The following is a 16,652-nucleotide window of genomic DNA, read 5'->3' as shown; positions in this document are numbered from 1 at the left end:
TTCTCTTTTTTTTTTGCTCGTGAACGTGATTCAGTGTACGAACGAACGGTGCGTCCCGCCTGCGTGTGGTCAATCCGCCGTGCGACCTGCTGGTGTCTCCTCTGATTAGGATTTATATTTACCATTTTGTGTGTGTGTTTTGATTGGCGTTTGGGAGACATCACACGACGCCGCGACTCGGTTCGTAAAGTTTTCCGGACTCGTCCACAAGTTGGCCGTCAATTTTCTTGAGAGAGAATAAGAGAAAAGAGACGACCTGACGTGTCTATAGTTTTTGTCTTTTTGTCAGTAGTAGAGTAGCATGGCCACCTCGATTTCGGCCCAACACATTCCAGCTTCCGTCTTATCCGCTGCCATCTAAAAGAAAGAAGAGTCGTAATAATAATAAAAGAAAAACAAAACAAAAAGGCTATTTTTGTTTGTTTCGTTTCTTTTTAGCTAAATCGTCTCATCGCTGTTACGCTCTGTTGTTCCCTTGACCGACGTTAGCTCTTTTGTTTTCTCCCCTTTTATTATTACCATTCTCTTTTCTGTCTCTGTCTCTCTCCTTCAACTTTTTTTTTCTTTTGTTTTTATTTTTTTCCCACTTGCTATATACTCATTTGATGAAAAATAGATCCAAAAGAGTGTCGCCCCCTTCGGGTAAAAAGACACGACATGGAAGGCCGTTGTCGCCGACGGGCTCCTTCTTTTTTCTCGACTTGTGTGTGTGTGTGTGCGCGCATTTAGAAAAAAAAAAATTTTAAACAAGAATAAGAAGAAATGGTCGGTGGGGGGAATAAAGAGACCGTCGTCAATTGCCGCGTGATAAGAGAAATTTGAAATAAAAGGGAGAAGGTGGCGGCGGTGGTGGTGGTGGTAGTAGTGGCGGGGAGGTGCGGAATAATAACCGGAAGTCAATTGTTAATTTTGATTGGCCAAATCCTCCCTGTGTGTGTGTGTCTCTCTCTCCTTATTTTCTTGTGAGCTCGATGTGCTCGGAGCTCTTTTTTTTTCTTTCTTCGACGTCGATTTGAGGTGGGTGGGGTGGTGGTGTTGGCGTAGGGAAAGCCGAAATCTATTCTGATAATTATTCTCTTCATTCTTCCTTGATTGTTTTGCGTCTCTTGTACGCACTCGTTCACCTGGTGGCGACTCTGACGACACACACGCAGCGCTCTCCCGTTTAGACATCACACACACGCGTTACGCGTATAGCTATTTATTACAGCAAAGGGCGAAATGGATGTTCATATGGCGCAGCAGCGCAAACCAGAGAGGAGGAAGAAGAAGAAGAAGAAAAAAGACGTGAGGCGCCGTCGCGTTAAGGAACATTTAAATGGCGAGAGCCGCGCACCGAGCGCCTTCTCTTCGTGATGATTGTGTGTGTGCAAGCGGCAGCAGCAGCGGCGGCGGCGCGCGCACCGCATCCAATTTGCACCACCCACCCACCCTACTCCTCCCCCCCTCCTGCTCGTCTCCTTTTTCCTCGTTTTTCTTTTTCTTCTTCACCCTTTTTTTCTGTCAAATTTTCAGCAGCGTCGCTTTTCTTCTTTGCATTTTTCCTCGTGTATTATTATTATTATCCCAATGCCCGTCCGACTTGCAGCTCGAAAGAGATTAGAATGAAAGCTGCTTCATTCAATTAGAAAAAATAGTAGGTGCACTGTGTAGTCAACCTGATAGGCTGCGCTCTCTCGTCAACAACTGACTGCGACATAGACGCGACCGGCGATGATATTAGTCGATGAGTCAATCCCGCCCGGTTTTTTTATTTTTCTTTTTCTATAAAATTTCATTTGAATCTCGAAAAACTTGTTGTTGTCATCTTCTTCTATTTCTAACCGGCTCGTTTTTGATTGTCTGGTTGCATTAGATGATGAGGTGGTAACCTGAAGAAAATTAAGAGAGAAAAGGAGGACAAAAAATCAATTGGACACCCATTTCGGTGGCGCAAAGAGAAGAAGAAGAAGAAGAAATTGAATCGACAGATCAAGAAAAAGAAGAAGAAGAAATGGACGTCTCGATAGCGGTGCCTAGTCCACGAGTTCACTCTGACGCGGCCTCAGCGACGCCCTCAGCGGCCATCAGTTTACCTTCGCCGACGGCGCCAACGCCAACGACGCCGCCCAATTCGATGGACACGGGACAGACGACCCTAGTCCACGCCCGGCTGGACGCCCGCGACGTGATGGCCGGCTCGTGTGATTCTGGTCAGGAGGATGAAGAGCTGGAAGATCATAGTCACCACCACAGCAGTTCCCGCTCGCCCAATCTGCCTGGAAGTAAAACGTCGGCCAATGCCAGCGGATCGACGGCTCCGGCCGGCCGGGAAGACGACGACGACGACGTCGATGAGGAAGACGACGAGGATGAGGACGACGACGACGACGTCGAGCGATTCGACGGCAAAATCGTCTACAATCCCGACGGATCGGCTTACATCATCGAGGAGAACAACCACGGCAGCGACACGGAGGACATTCCGGTCCGGCTGCCCAAATTGGAGGGCGCCATTGTGGACGGGCGTCGCGGGACGCAGGACCTGGACGACGTGGCGGGCGCCTCTCTGCCTCAGATTGCCAGCGCCTTGTACGTGTCCCGCCCTCAGGTCAACCGACCGAATTCCTATTACGGCAACAGCAGCGCGTACCCGGGCAACGGCGGCAAGAATGCAGCCAAGTCGGCCGAGCCGGTCATGCACAGCTTCCGCGTCTACTCTGCCCGCCGCAATTCGGATCCGGCGACGAACCCACCGGCACCGGCCGCCCTTTTCCACTCCAACTCGTCGGTGCCCATCAAGCCCATCCTCATGTGTTTCGTCTGCAAGTTGTCGTTCGGCCTGGCCAAGACGCTCATGTCGCACGCCACGGGCGAGCACGGCGTCCGGCTGGACGACGAGGAGAAGCGGATCCTGGGACAGGCCAACACGTCGGCCATCCTCCAGCTGGTCGGTAAGAGCAAAGAGCCCGTCATTTCGTTTCTCGAGCCGGTTACCTCGCCCGCCAATCAGATGACGACTGCCGGGCAACAGCAGCCCAGCAACAGTCACAACAACAATTCCTCGCCGGCCGACGAAATGGACGTTGACGACATCAAAGCCGAGCCCATCCACAACGACGAATCGTTTGAGACCAAGGAAACGCTGGCCGTCTCGACGTTCAACCGCCCAGGTTCAAGCAGTCCCATCGGTAACAACAACAACAACAACGGACGGGCGAGCGTGTCGTCACCGTCCGCCGCCAGTTCGGCCACGCCGTCTCCGCTTTCGCCGCACCTGCAGCTGACGCCGCCCAACGTCAGCATCGCTTCGATTGCGGCGGCCGCCGCCGGATTCGGCAACCCCTTTTTCAGTCAGCAGCTCCAGCAGCAGCAGCAGCAGCAAATGTACCAGCAACAGCCGGATGTGGTCCAGGGACTGCTGAGCCCCGGACTGAGCAGTTCGGCGGCGGCCGCCATGGCCCTGGCCACCCGCAATTCCTGCAAGACGCTGAAATGCCCAAAGTGCAACTGGCACTACAAGTACCAGGAGACGCTGGAAATTCACATGAAGGAGAAGCATCCGGAGAGCGAGACGTCGTGTCTCTACTGCCTGACTGGCCAGCCTCATCCGCGGCTGGCCCGCGGCGAAACGTACACGTGCGGATACAAGCCGTACCGCTGCGAGGTCTGCAACTATTCGACGACGACCAAAGGCAACCTGAGCATCCACATGCAGTCGGACAAGCACCTGAACAACGCCCAGGAATTGCATCACAGCAGCAACGGGCAGCAGCAGCCGGGCGGAGGCGGCGGCGGCGGAGGCAACGGACTGGGCAACACTAGCGCCCACAATACCAGCGCCGAATCGCTGACGTCGCCGTCTAAAACGAGTTCCAGCTCGTCGCTGCTGCACCACCAGAGCCCCAACATGACGAGCTCCGTCAACAATCCGGCGGTGGCCAACAGTTTGACCAACAGTCCGGCCACTTCTTCGTCGGTGTCGTCGAGCCAATTGGCCAAACTGGCGGCGCCGGCCAACAAGCCGACGTTCCGGTGCGACGTGTGCAACTACGAGACGAACGTCGGCCGGAATTTGCGGATCCACATGACGAGCGAGAAGCACACGCACAACATGATCATGCTCCAGCAGAACGTCAAGCGGATGCAGCAACTCTCTGTCCTCCAGCAGCAGCAGCAGCACGATCCGTCTGGCGTCGGCCTCCAATCGTCGCCCGGCGGAGCCGAAGCCGCTCTGGCGGATATGGCCTATCAGCAGGCTCTTTTCATCCAGATGATGACGGGCGGTCAACTTCCTGGGCAAGCCGGACAGTTGGTTGGAGATCCTCAATCACCCTGGGCATCCGGCGGAGCCGCCGGTGGAGGAGGGCAATCGGGAATTCCGGGGGCCGGCCCGCTGGCCGATCCTGGTCTAAATCCCGAGACGATGGAGCCGTTGCCCGAGCCGATGGAAGCCAATCCGTCGCACGTGTTCCAGTGTCTGGTGTGCAGCGTGTTTTGCGGCGACATGGCCGAAGTGGTTGCCCAGCACGTCGCGGCCGATCGATCGCGCCAGCGCGAGCACGAGGCCCTGCTCCTCATTGGCGGCCATTACCTGTGCCGATTGTGCGCCTACAAGACGACGCTCAAGGCCAATTTCCAGCTGCACTGCAAGACGGACAAGCACTTGCAGCGGCTCCAGCACGCCACCCACATCCAGGAGGGCGGGGCCCGCAACGACTGGAAATTGCAGTACGTGACGAGCACGACCAATCCGGTCCAGCTGCGCTGCAACGTCTGCGAGTACTACACCAACAGCGTCCACAAGCTCCAGGTGCACGCGGCCAGTCCACGCCATCAGCTGGCCGTCGAGCTCTTCCGCTTCGTCTCGGATGAGGCGGCGGCTCTGGGCCGCTCCGCCAGCGGAGTCCAGTACCAGTGCCGACTCTGCCAGTGCGACTGCCCCAGCAAGACGGCCCTTCTCCAGCACGCCCGCTCGCTGCGCCACTGCCAATTGGAGCAGTTGGCCGAGCTTCAGCGGCGCAGCACGGTCGGTCCCAAGGAGCCGATGCTGGGACCGCTGGAACTGCGCGACCTTTTCGCCGTCGTCTCTTCCGGCAGCGATTCGGACGACGAAGGAGCGGCGGCACCACCACAAGTCAATCCAGCCAATGGAACAGGTACTTGTGTGTGTTTTTGTTAACCTACGCTCGGCTTTTTTTTGTTGTTGTGAAGTATCTCGTGTCCACACGCGTTCCATCTCAATCACAACGAAGCATCTTTCGACTCCGCCCACCTCTATACCTCCTCCTCCTCCTCATGGTTGCGCAATCCATCGCTTCTCTCTCTGGTGTGTGTGTGTGTCTTTATTAAGACAACAACACCAACTGAAAATAGCCTCCCCAACCCCCTTCATTTGAAAATTAAAAAAAGGGAAAAATGCGATAGCCCAAAGCGCGGGCAATTTGAAATTTGACACAGTAGCACCAAAACAAAAAATAAAAAATAAAAAAAAGGCAAATTTTTTTTTCTTTTTTTAAATATAAAAATACCTACGAAAAAATTTGAACGCCTCTCATAACGCCGGGAAGAAAAAAGAAGAAGAAGAAGAAGAGCCGACCGTATAATATACAAGGTGTCAAAGATGACTCTCTATCTCTTCCTTATTCTCTCTTATTTTATTCCTCGTGGTCCTCCTATCATCCGGCGATATAGGAAGCGAAACACAACCCCACCTTTGATTATTTATTAGACGATATTTACATTTATGGAGGTTCGGTGGTTGGAGCTGGTGTGAGGGTTTTTTCCTTCTTCCCTTTTTATTTCTTTTCGGGAAGGCCCCTAAGGGAAACGTTGCGCGCTCAGCCGCATCTTCTTTTTTTTATTTTTTCTTCTTTTTTAGAAAAAAGAAAAAATAAAGAAAAAGGCCGGGTGTTGATTTTATGGCGGTCCGCTCGACACGCACGGGGCGCCCGGTAATTTGGCACGCTATAGTTGCCTCCTTTTTTTTTCTTTTTCTTCTTCTTTTTCTTTCCTCCCTCTTCTCTTCAGCCCCCTTCTATACTCTCCTCCTCGGGAGAAGATGGGGGCCGCCTTTAAGTCAGCCGTTGTTATAGCCTCCAGCTCGCCGTATGTAGATGTGTCGGCTCGTCCTTCTCTCTCTCTCCTGCTAGCTGGCTCTCGCTCGTCTTTACTCGCTAGCGATATGCAGTTATGCACCTTGTTTTCCCCAAGACTTTGGGGTATTTATCGTGTGCGCGCTCGCACTGAGACAGAATGATGAAATGAAATGTTAATGTGCTCCGCTCTCTTTCTTTACTCTCTCTCTCTTATTTATTTATTTATTTTTTTGCCTTTTTCGTGATCTTGTCGTGTTGGCCTTCATCGGCGAGGCGCGCGTGCCCGTGTGGTGAGTCCACTTCGCCGTGGCACGATTGATTTGATTTGAATTTTTTTTTTCTTCTTCTTCTTTCATTTGTGAATATTCATGTAATATCTCCCGGCTGAGAACTAAACCAAAAAAAAACAAAAAAACCTATCCACCCACCTCCCCCCACTAGTCTGTGCACTTGCAGGTTATGTAAGACGGAGGGAAAAAGAATAAGAGAGAGAGAGACAGACAAGTCGTGAAATCACAAAAGAAAACGGTTTGGATTGGATCACGAATGAGTCATTTGCGGCCGGCCGCAAAGTACGCGCGCGCAACGTCGCATTCCCCACCTTCTTTTTTTTCTTTTTTTAAATTTATTCAGAATGATTGTAATTATTTTTCTCTATTTTATATATATTTTTTTTTTTCTGTGCGGTTTTGATATTCCGGAATGAAATCAAGGCCAAGTCGTGTCCCTCCTCCCTTCCAACTCCTCTCATTATCATCCTGTTTTCTTCTCTTCTTTCCTTCCCCCCCCCCTTTATTCTATTTTAAATAGTTGTGATTGTTATTACGCCATACGACGATGATGGCTACCTCGAATGAATAAATAATTCGTCTTTTCCTTCTTCTCATTCCTTTGGAACCCTCCAACTTCTTCTTCTGCTTCTCCTCTCCCAAATTGCTGTGGCTCTCGTCATTTGACAAGAAGACGAAAAAGAAAAGAAAAGAACCAAACCCGCTTATTATACAAAGACTCACAAAGACCAAGCCGATGGGGTGGTGACTACACAATGTGATGATTACACACACACAGACACACAGAGAGAGAGACAGAGCGCATAGAAGAGAGAAGGGAAGAAGAATAAGAAGAAGATAGCGAACCGGATTGGTTGGATGACTAATGGATGCATTGACATGTCACCTGTATGTATTTCTCTCCATATGGTCAGATGAAATCTCTCTCTCTCTACCCTCCTCTCCCTTTTCCTACGCCATGGATTGTGTTTGCATTTCGTCCGGAGAGAGAGAGAGAGAAAGAAAAATTTGTGTTTTGTTTGAATAAAAAAGCGCATCACGACCCCAGTTGCACGAACGGGACTCGGCTCTCTCCCTCCCCCGTTTTTCGTGGCGTATAAAAACCGACAATCTGTCGACCAAATGAGACGACACACATTTAAAAAAGGGAAAAAAGAGACGCAGGAACACGTGGGGGTCATTGTCTGTTCAATCAAATGACAGAACCAGCTGCGGCCTATATGGAGCAGTCTATATCATCCTCTTTTCGTTACATTTTGGAGTTTTATGTATTAGCATATGTTCTCATTAGAAAACAGACGATTTTGAAATGGGGAGACAGAGATAACAACAACAAAAAAAAGTCGCGTTTAGTTTGGAACCGGACGTGGGACGTCATAGCAAACCCGAAATATGTTGTCAGCTTTCTAATAATAAATTGCGTGTTTGTTTTCTGTGTTTGTTTAGAAGGTGGTCGAGCTCATCTACTACTGGCCGAACCGGGAAGAGCTACTCCGACAACTGCGACAACAACAACGAAAGCTCTGCAACAACAACAACAACAGCAGCAGCAAGGTGAACAAATGGCCAACAACAACGACAGCAAAGCGTCAATGGAGCAGCAGCCGAGCAACCAGGGATTGAGTTGTCCCTTGTGCCAGAACCGTTTCGCCGACCGGGCCCAAGTGGAGCAACACGCCGCCACGGTGCACAACGTCAACGCCGAGGGTTTGGAACGGCTCATGCTGCTTGTCGAACAGGCCAACTGGCTCAACGCAGCCATGCAACAACAACAACAACAGCAGCAGCAACAACAACAACAGCAACAACAGCAGCAGCAGCAGCAGCCACAAGGTAACAAAGTAGTGCGACCTGAGGAAGATTCCCGGCACGAATCGCCGACCTCTGGCGAGGACGAAAGCGAAACTTTGACTCCTGCGGTGGCCCAGGTTCACCAGCAGCGCGGACAACAACAGGCAACAACAACAACAACAACACTGGTGCCCCCCGCTGCCACGGTCTCTGAGCGGCACGCCTACAAGTACCGGTGCCCTCAGTGCTCGCTGGCCTTCAAAACGCTGGACAAGTTGCAGCTGCACTCGCAATATCACGTCATCCGCGACGCGACAAAGTGCCCGCTCTGCGGCCGCTCTTTCCGCTCCATTTTGTCGCTGCAAAAGCATCTGGAGAGCTCGCACGCCGAGCTGACGGACGAGGAGGCCAACGTGTTGAGGCAGAGCCTCTTGTCGCATCCGCTGCTCCTCAGCGGACTGGCCGGTCAGGCCAGCGAAGCCGCCATTAGCGAGTACTTGCGCCGCGAACAGGCGGCAGCCGCCGAACTCTCTGGAGGCGAAGACGAAATGGACCAGGAAGATTCTGGATTGCTGCAGAATTCCGCCCTGCTGGCCACCACCATGGACGAAGGGCAGGAGGAGAGCGAAGAGATGGATCAGGACCAGATGGGCCACGATTCCGGTCTCCTTCACAGCAGCCAGAGGGGTGGAGGAATGTCTGGCGGAAATGTGAGCGGAGGCGGCAACAACGGCGAGCCGGTCCACCAGGGGACTCCGCTGGAAGAATACCTCAACAGCGCCTCGGTGGCGGAAGAAACGTACGCCGACCCGGTGCGCCGCCACAAGTGCCACCGGTGCAAGATGGCGTTCACGTCGCAGAGTTACCTGACTAGTCACAACAAGACGATGCAGCACCGCAAGGGCGAAAAGCTGCACTACCCCATGGAGAAATACCTGGACCCCAACCGGCCGTTCAAGTGCGACGTCTGCAAGGAGTCGTTCACACAGAAGAACATCCTCCTGGTTCACTACAATTCCGTCAGCCATTTGCACAAGCTCAAAAGGGCCGCTTCGCTTACCGGAGGAGCTGCCGAACCGGCCGCAGCCTCACCAGTCACGCCCACCCTGCCGCCGTTGGTCGCCAGACCCGAACGACCCGTCACGGCCAGTTCCAACTGCTCGACGGGAGCTGCCAACGCCAACAACGAGTCACCGGCTGGGAACAAGCCGTGGAAGTGCAACATTTGCAAAGTGGCCTACAGTCAAGGCTCCACCCTGGACATTCACTTGCGCTCCGTTCTCCACCAGACGAGAGCCTCCAAACTGCAAGAGCTGGCCGCTGCCGGTCAGATTGATTTGACCAGGCCGTTGATCGAGCAGCCGGCTCCTGGCACGGCCGTGAGTCACACCCTGAGTTCGCCCGAATCGCCCGCCCTGCCCGGCCGTAAAACTAGTCCCGTCGAGAACGGACTAGATCAACAGCAGCAGCAGCAACAACAATTGGCCATGGCCCTGGGACAACTCTACGGGCTGTCGCCCGAGCAGATATTCCAGCAGCAGCAGCAACAACATCTGGTCCAGCAGTATTACTCGGCCGTTGGATTCAATAATGTCGACAACAACTGGCCCAACAACGCCAAGACGGCCGAACCTGCCGCCGAGTCGCCTATTGCCCTGCCCGACGACAACACCAACAACAACAACAAGCTGAGCCTGCCGGCTCGCCGCTCTTCGCGCATGCTCAAGCACCTGCTGGGCAGCTACGGCTTTGAACTGGTGATGCAATTCAACGAATGTCACCAGAAGCAACGCGGTGCCGGCCAACCCAAACAGCAACAACAGCAGCTGAGAGGAGAGGAGCAACAACAACAACAGCAACAAGCGAGCGGCGGCGTCAATCTCAACAATTCGACTGCCAGCAGCAACGATCCGGCGGAAGAGGAGAACAAGGAGAACGCCATGGAGACGCAAGACGCTCAATCAGGAACGGATAAAGCCCCTGAAATCCAGCGCTGCGTCTGCCCGCTCTGTCACAAGAGTTTCTCCAGCATTTGGGTTCTCAAGGCTCACAGCGAGGAGGTCCATCGTCAGATGGTTCCGCCCCATTGCGTCGAACAATGCGCCGACGAAATCAAGAGGACAGCCAATTTGAATAATACTTCCGCCTCCACTCCGGCTGGAGTGGGGCCACATTTGTCACCCGTTGAACGACTCCCGCCGCCGGGCAATATCGACAGACCCGAACGCGAACCCACCGCCGATCTTCCGGCTGAACCTTCATCGAAACCGACAACTGCGACTAACCGACCGGAAAACACTCCGACTCCGAGGACGGCTACTTCGACTCCGATTTCATCCAGTGCTGCCGAATCGGCTGCCCAGGCTCAGGCCCAGCAGCAGGCTGCCCAACTGCAGCAATCTCAATCGTTGGCCCAGCAGATGAGTGACATGCAGGGGGTTCTCAACGCCATGGGCTTGGCTTCCCAACTGCAGCAGCAATTCAACCCGATGATGATGGGTCTGGCCGGATTAGGCCTTCACGGTGCTGCCGGGCTCGGTTTCAACATGCCGGCCGCCGCTTTGGCCGCTATGAACATGCAACCACCTTTGATGAATCCTTTCATGATGGCCGCCGGCCACTTTGATCCCATTCAAGCTGCCATGGCCGCCCAGGCTGCACAAAACAATCCTTACTTGCAATCCGCCATGGATCAACAAGCCGGACAATTCGCCAAACAGCAGCAGCAAATGCTCCAACAGCAGCAGCAGCAGCAACAACAACAACAGCAGCAGCAACAGCAATCCGCCGCCGGTAGTTCTGCAGCGAACAATTCGCAGGTAGGAGGTTCGGCCAATGGCCAGCAGCAACAACAACAACAGCAGCAGCCGGGTCAGCAACAAAAGAGGGCTCGAACGAGGATCAGTGACGACCAGTTGAAGATTTTACGAGCTCATTTCGATATCAACAATTCACCGTCGGAGGAAACCATCGCCGAAATGGCCCGCCAGTCTGGCTTGCCTCCCAAAGTCATTAAACATTGGTTCCGCAATACGCTGTTCAAGGAGCGCCAGCGCAACAAAGATTCGCCCTACAACTTCAGCAACCCGCCCAGCACGACGCTCAACCTGGAAGAGTACGAGAAGACGGGCGAGACCAAAGTCACTCAACTCAAAGCGGAAGAGCAAATGGAAATTCAAAGGGCTCTGATCAGCACGCGGCCCACGCCGGCCACCAACAGCAAAGCGGCAAAGACGGCCGCTGCGGCTGCAGCAGCCGCCGCCGCCTCCGCCGCCGCAGCAGCAGCAGCAGCAGCGTCGATGGCCTCGGTCGCTCCACCGGCTATACCCGAGGCCGTTCAAGTCAAGAAAGAAGTGGTGGCGGAAATGCCCGAACCAACAGCCGAAGAAACTGCCAGTCGTTCGACTCCACAAATGCTGCCAACGACACCCGGAAATCCGTTCCACATCCGAAGCGGATCGCCCATGACGAACCTTTCATTGGCCTCTCTCATCAATTCGCAACTGAACGTCGACACCAAGAACTGTCACCTTGGGCCGGGCGGAGGCATGTTCCCTCCTCGCCCGACCACCAGCGGATCGGCTCTCCCTAGTCCCGCTGCCGCCGGACTGGCCGGTTTGAGCCCAGGCCGCATGAGCAGCGACCAAAGCCCGTTCAACTTTTTCGCTACTTCGACACCATTGCCGATGGCTCCTCTGACTCCTCCAGGCGGCGGCGGCGGAGGCAACTCGAGCAGTGGAGGCGGCGGTCCTGGATCATCAACTGGCAAACGGGCCAACCGGACGCGCTTCACCGACTACCAGATCAAGGTACTGCAAGAGTTCTTTGAGAACAACGCTTACCCTAAAGACGACGATCTCGAGTATCTCTCGAAACTGCTCTCACTCTCACCGAGAGTCATTGTCGTCTGGTTCCAGAACGCCCGTCAAAAGGCTCGCAAAGTCTACGAGAATCAACCGCCAGTGGCCGGAGGTGCCGGCGATCCGGCCTCCACTTCGGGTTCGGCCACTCCAGGCTCTGGAACGTCGGGCGGAGGAGGAGCGGGAACCGACCCGGACGGCTCGGGCCGTTTCCAGCGCACGCCAGGACTCAACTACCAGTGCAAAAAGTGTCTGCTGGTGTTCCAGCGCTATTACGAGCTCATCCGCCATCAGAAAACTCACTGCTTCAAGGAGGAAGACGCCAAACGATCGGCCGTGGCTCAGGCGGCCGCTGCCCAGGCTGCCGCTTGCTTCTCGTCGTCAGACAATGACAACAGCAATTCGAGTTCATTGGCCGACGCTTCCGTCATGAGCGGAACGGCCTCGTCATGTGGTGCTGCCCCTCAATTGACCATTTTACCGAAATCATCGTCGTCGTCAACCATCATCAAGACGGAATCCAACGTGGCTGCACCCCCACCGCCGCCACCCAAGCAGCCGGAAATGTTCCAAACTCAGCCGGCCCAGCAGCAGCAGCAGCAAAACCAACAGTCGCAAAACGATTCCGCTTTCCACTGCGAGCAATGCGGCTTGACATTTTCGCGATTCGATTTGTGGCGCGAACATCAAATCGTCCACATCATGAATCCGGATCTCTTCTCGGGTGGCGCCGCCGCTGCCAAAATGGCGGCCGGAATGGAGACTCAGTATGCGGCTCTACTTCAACAGCATCAGGCTGCCGTCGTGGCGGCCGCGGCCGCTCAACTCTCGGCCAGTCTGCCGGCAGTCAGCGCCGGAAGCAGCGGCCAAATGACCCCGCCATCCTCTGGCTCCCTGATTCCTTCTGGAAGCAAGCGGAAGCACGAAGTGGTCGAGGACGACGAAGAGCGTGGTGGTGGCGGAGGTGGATGCGGTGGCAGCGGAAGCGGAGGTGGTGGCACTGACGGAGACGGACAACCGCGCGACAAGCGTCTGCGAACGACGATCCTGCCGGAGCAGCTGGATTTCCTGTACCAGCAGTACCAGCTGGAATCGAATCCGTCTCGCAAGATGCTGGAGACGATCTCACGCGAAGTCGGACTCAAGAAGCGCGTCGTCCAGGTGTGGTTCCAGAACACTCGAGCTCGCGAGCGCAAAGGTCAGTTCCGGGCCCATGCCCAGGTCATCAACAAGCGTTGTCCATTTTGTCCGGCCTTGTTCAAAGTCAAATCGGCTCTCGAGTCACATTTGGCCGGTCGTCACCCGGATCAGTTGGCCAAAGGCGAAGTCAACATCGACGCCCTGCCCGACATGACCGACGAAGACTCGGACACTGGAATGAACCTGAACACAAGCTCATCTCCCCATTTAGGTTCCAGTCACTCTGTCCAGTCCGGATCCACTTCGGCAGCCGGCGAGGCCAATTCGGCAGCCGCCATCCAGGAAGCCCTGACTAAGCGGCTCTCGGCCGTCTCCAACTACCAGCAGTCGATGGCCTCACTCTCGATGCTCTCGTCCCTCTACTCCCAGGGCTTTGTAGCTCCTCTACCCGGCTTCGAGGGCAAGGCCGAGGACGCTCTCAAACGCTACGCCAACGACTATCTGGCCAATGCCGGAAACAACAATGCCACGCCGACTCCGTCGGCCGCACCAACCAACGAGCAACGTCCATCGACTGGCAATCCGACCGGAGAGCTGCCACTGGACTTGAGCCGACCTTTGCCACTCCAGCAGGGCCTGGGACAAGTGCGACCGGAAAGCGCCATGCAGTCGGACGTCGGGACGGACGACAACCGCTCGGAGCACTACATGGATTACTTTGACGAGAGCAATCCGTCTTCCCCTTTGCCCTACAACAAAATGGGCGGAGGTGGAAACCAAAGCAATTCGGGAAACGCTAGTATGACGGGCTCGGCTTCCGGCGGACAGAACAAGCGATTCCGCACTCAGATGAGCGCCGTCCAGGTGCGCGTCATGAAGTCGCTCTTCTCCGACTACAAAACACCGACGATGGCCGAATGCGAGGCCCTCGGCCGTGAAATTGGCCTGCCCAAACGCGTCGTCCAGGTCTGGTTCCAGAACGCTCGAGCCAAGGAGAAGAAGAACAAGTTGAACGCCCAGAAAGCGGCCGGCGATTTGTCTGGAATCGAGAGCAACGTCGGCGCCAAACAGCCGGACGGTTGCGATCTTTGCGACTTCAAATATTCGCACAAGTACGCTGTCCAGGACCACATTTTCACGCATCAGCATATCGAGCGCGTCAAAATCCACGTGGCCGAGCAGTCGGGCAAGCACGGTGACGACATGCCGACCTCGGTCGCCCGTCCTTCCAAGGCTGGAGGACATCAGCAAGAAAGTCAGGAGCCGTCGACGCCAACACCTGTCGGTGGATCCAGCGCCGAGACGACGACGTCGCCACCCAACAGCAGCAACGCGACGGAATCGGCCCAGCTAGAAGCTCTGCTCCTCCACCAACTCTACGGAATGGGCTACGGAGCTGCCGGAGTTCCAGCTGCAGCCTTGGCTGCCGCCGCTGCCGCCGCAGCCGCATCATCCTCGTACAACAACTCCCAGCAACAGTCGAGCACCAACGTCATGGCCGGCGGTGAGTCTTGACACGATCCATTCTCAAACCTTCTCAACGTCTTGTCATACTCGTCTTGAAAGTGGAAAGAAAACGCGCATTCCGGCCTGTTAAAAGACGTTAGACACTCGATTTGGTCATCTTTCATTGGTTCGTGCGGAACGATCCGTTTGATGAGAGGCCAACAGCAACCCAAACAAAACAAAAAAGGAAAAAAAAAAAAAAAGATTGTCTTGTTGTTTCCATTCGTTTTGGATATTTGTATGTGTGTCTATCTATCTATCTATCTATCTATCTGTTATTTTGGAATAGGATGGGATTTGGGGTGTGTGTAGGCGAAGGCAGCACACACAAACACCTGCACAGACGGGAATCCGATGAGGTAGAGGGATTAATTAGTTTTCCTTAGCGGGAGATTCCTGCATTTTGAATAAATTAATTGCATCGGCGCGCGTAGCAGCAGCCAAAACGGCCACGTCCTTTCTCTCTCTCTCTCTCTCACTTTTCGGCTCTTCATCTTTTTTGGGGGTTTTTTTTGTTTTGTTTTCCTCTTTTTTTGTTTTGTTTGGGTGGAAGAAAATGTTTTCCGAGTGGAATGAAGAAAGAAAGAATGAATGAAATAAAAGGAAAGAAGAGAACACAGTACGACAGCGGGGGTGGTCGTGGCTTGTCTTACTACATCACCTGGGCCGCTGCGTTTCAGATGGGGGCCGGCCTTTTTCCTCTCTCTCTCTCTCTCGCTCTCGTCCTCTCCAGTTTTTTTTTTCTTTGATTTCGTTTTTCATTTTCTCGTTTTTATTCCCTTATTGTTTTGTATTTATACATATCATTCTAGTGATTCAGATGCCCCCTTTTTTTATATATTATTTCATTTTTTTGTCGACTTTGACTCGGTCTCGTCCGCCGACACGTCATTGTTTTCCCACCGTTTGAAAAAAAAAGCCCCGTCCAATTTTTTCAAAGGAAATAAAAACGAAATCAAAATGCAACCAACAAACCGACGTTTTTGCCTTGTTTCTTTTTGTTTTGATTTATCAACGAAAATGAATAAAATAAAAAAGCCGTGCACTAATTGCGTAACAGAAAGAATAAGCCAAGAGAGTAGTACGACGGGGGAAAAAAAGTCTCGGGTTTTTTGTTTCATTCTCTTGTTGCCTTGACGAAAAAAGAGGACTGTTGTCGATTGTTTCGATTCGGTGACTTGTACACTCGGATTCGAAAAAGTCTTTTTTTATTTTTCCCTTTTTTATTGAACACAACAGCCATTTTGGAGCGCGGTGCGTTTCGCGCGCGGTGACTCGTTTAAAAAAGGGCAAGGAGAGGAGAGAGAGAGAGAGAGAGAAAAAGGGTGGCCTCCGGAGGTGTCTCTTCTTTTCTAAAAGAAGAAGAAGAAGAAGAAGAAGAAGCTCTGGCTCGCGCTCTCGGTATCAAGGTGCGGCGCTAATGGCAGCACTCTCTTTTTGTCGAATAATAAGACAGACAGATAGAAGACGAAGAAGAGAGAAACAATCAAACGTGTAGATCTATTGGGGGCGCACGCGCATCTGGTGTAATATATGTCCGTGTCAAAGCTGAAAGAGAGAGAGACCTGCAAGTCGAATTCAGCTCGCAACTATATTTTTTTGATGGAAGCTTTTTGCTTATTTCATTGCTCCGCCGACGTTTTAAGTTCCTCTTTCTACGAATCAACAGAATGCAGGTCATTGTTTGTTTGAATGAGCGAGCGAGCGCGCCACCTTGACGCTGCCTTTTTGTTTCAGTCCGAGCCCGAGAGAGAGAGAGAGAGAAGGAATGATGAATCGATTGGAATTCTCTTCGTATGTATCATCCGAGCCCGAGAGAGCTGGAAATTCAAGGAATTTTTTTTTCTTTCTTTTCCCGTATTTTATTTATTTGGTTTCTTGTGTAAAAAGGTCACGCTCTTTGGCAATGGGCAGCAGCAGCAGCAGCAGCAGCTCACAGCATCTTCCCATTTTTGTGTTGTTCTCCTCTCGTCGTCGAGCGAGAGTCA

At 53.2% G+C, this 16,652-nt stretch overlaps 1 protein-coding gene across 8 annotated transcripts in view; it reads left to right on the top strand.

Annotated features, from left to right (window-relative positions):
* The window catches only part of LOC124191217 (zinc finger homeobox protein 4-like), an 88,477-nt gene that overhangs the window by 53,126 nt on the left and 18,699 nt on the right, over positions 1-16,652 (top strand). For 5 of the 8 annotated variants that reach the window (XM_046584272.1, XM_046584271.1, XM_046584273.1 and 2 more), the window contains 2 exons: positions 1,856-5,138; positions 7,814-14,662. In XM_046584272.1, coding sequence (XP_046440228.1) covers positions 1,994-5,138; positions 7,814-14,662 — 9,994 coding nt within the window. In that variant the 5' untranslated portion in view covers positions 1,856-1,993. Of the gene's footprint in view, positions 1-29; positions 181-1,855; positions 5,139-7,813; positions 14,663-16,652 lie in introns of those variants that run through there. The other 3 variants (XM_046584278.1, XM_046584276.1, XM_046584277.1) reach the window with 3 other exon arrangements.

The sequence above is a fragment of the Daphnia pulex genome, chromosome 3 (genome assembly GCF_021134715.1).
Source record: "Daphnia pulex isolate KAP4 chromosome 3, ASM2113471v1".
Taxonomy (NCBI): Eukaryota; Metazoa; Arthropoda; class Branchiopoda; order Diplostraca; family Daphniidae; genus Daphnia; species Daphnia pulex.
Note: the sequence above shows the minus strand (reverse complement) of the source record. Positions and strands in the feature narration are given on the sequence as shown.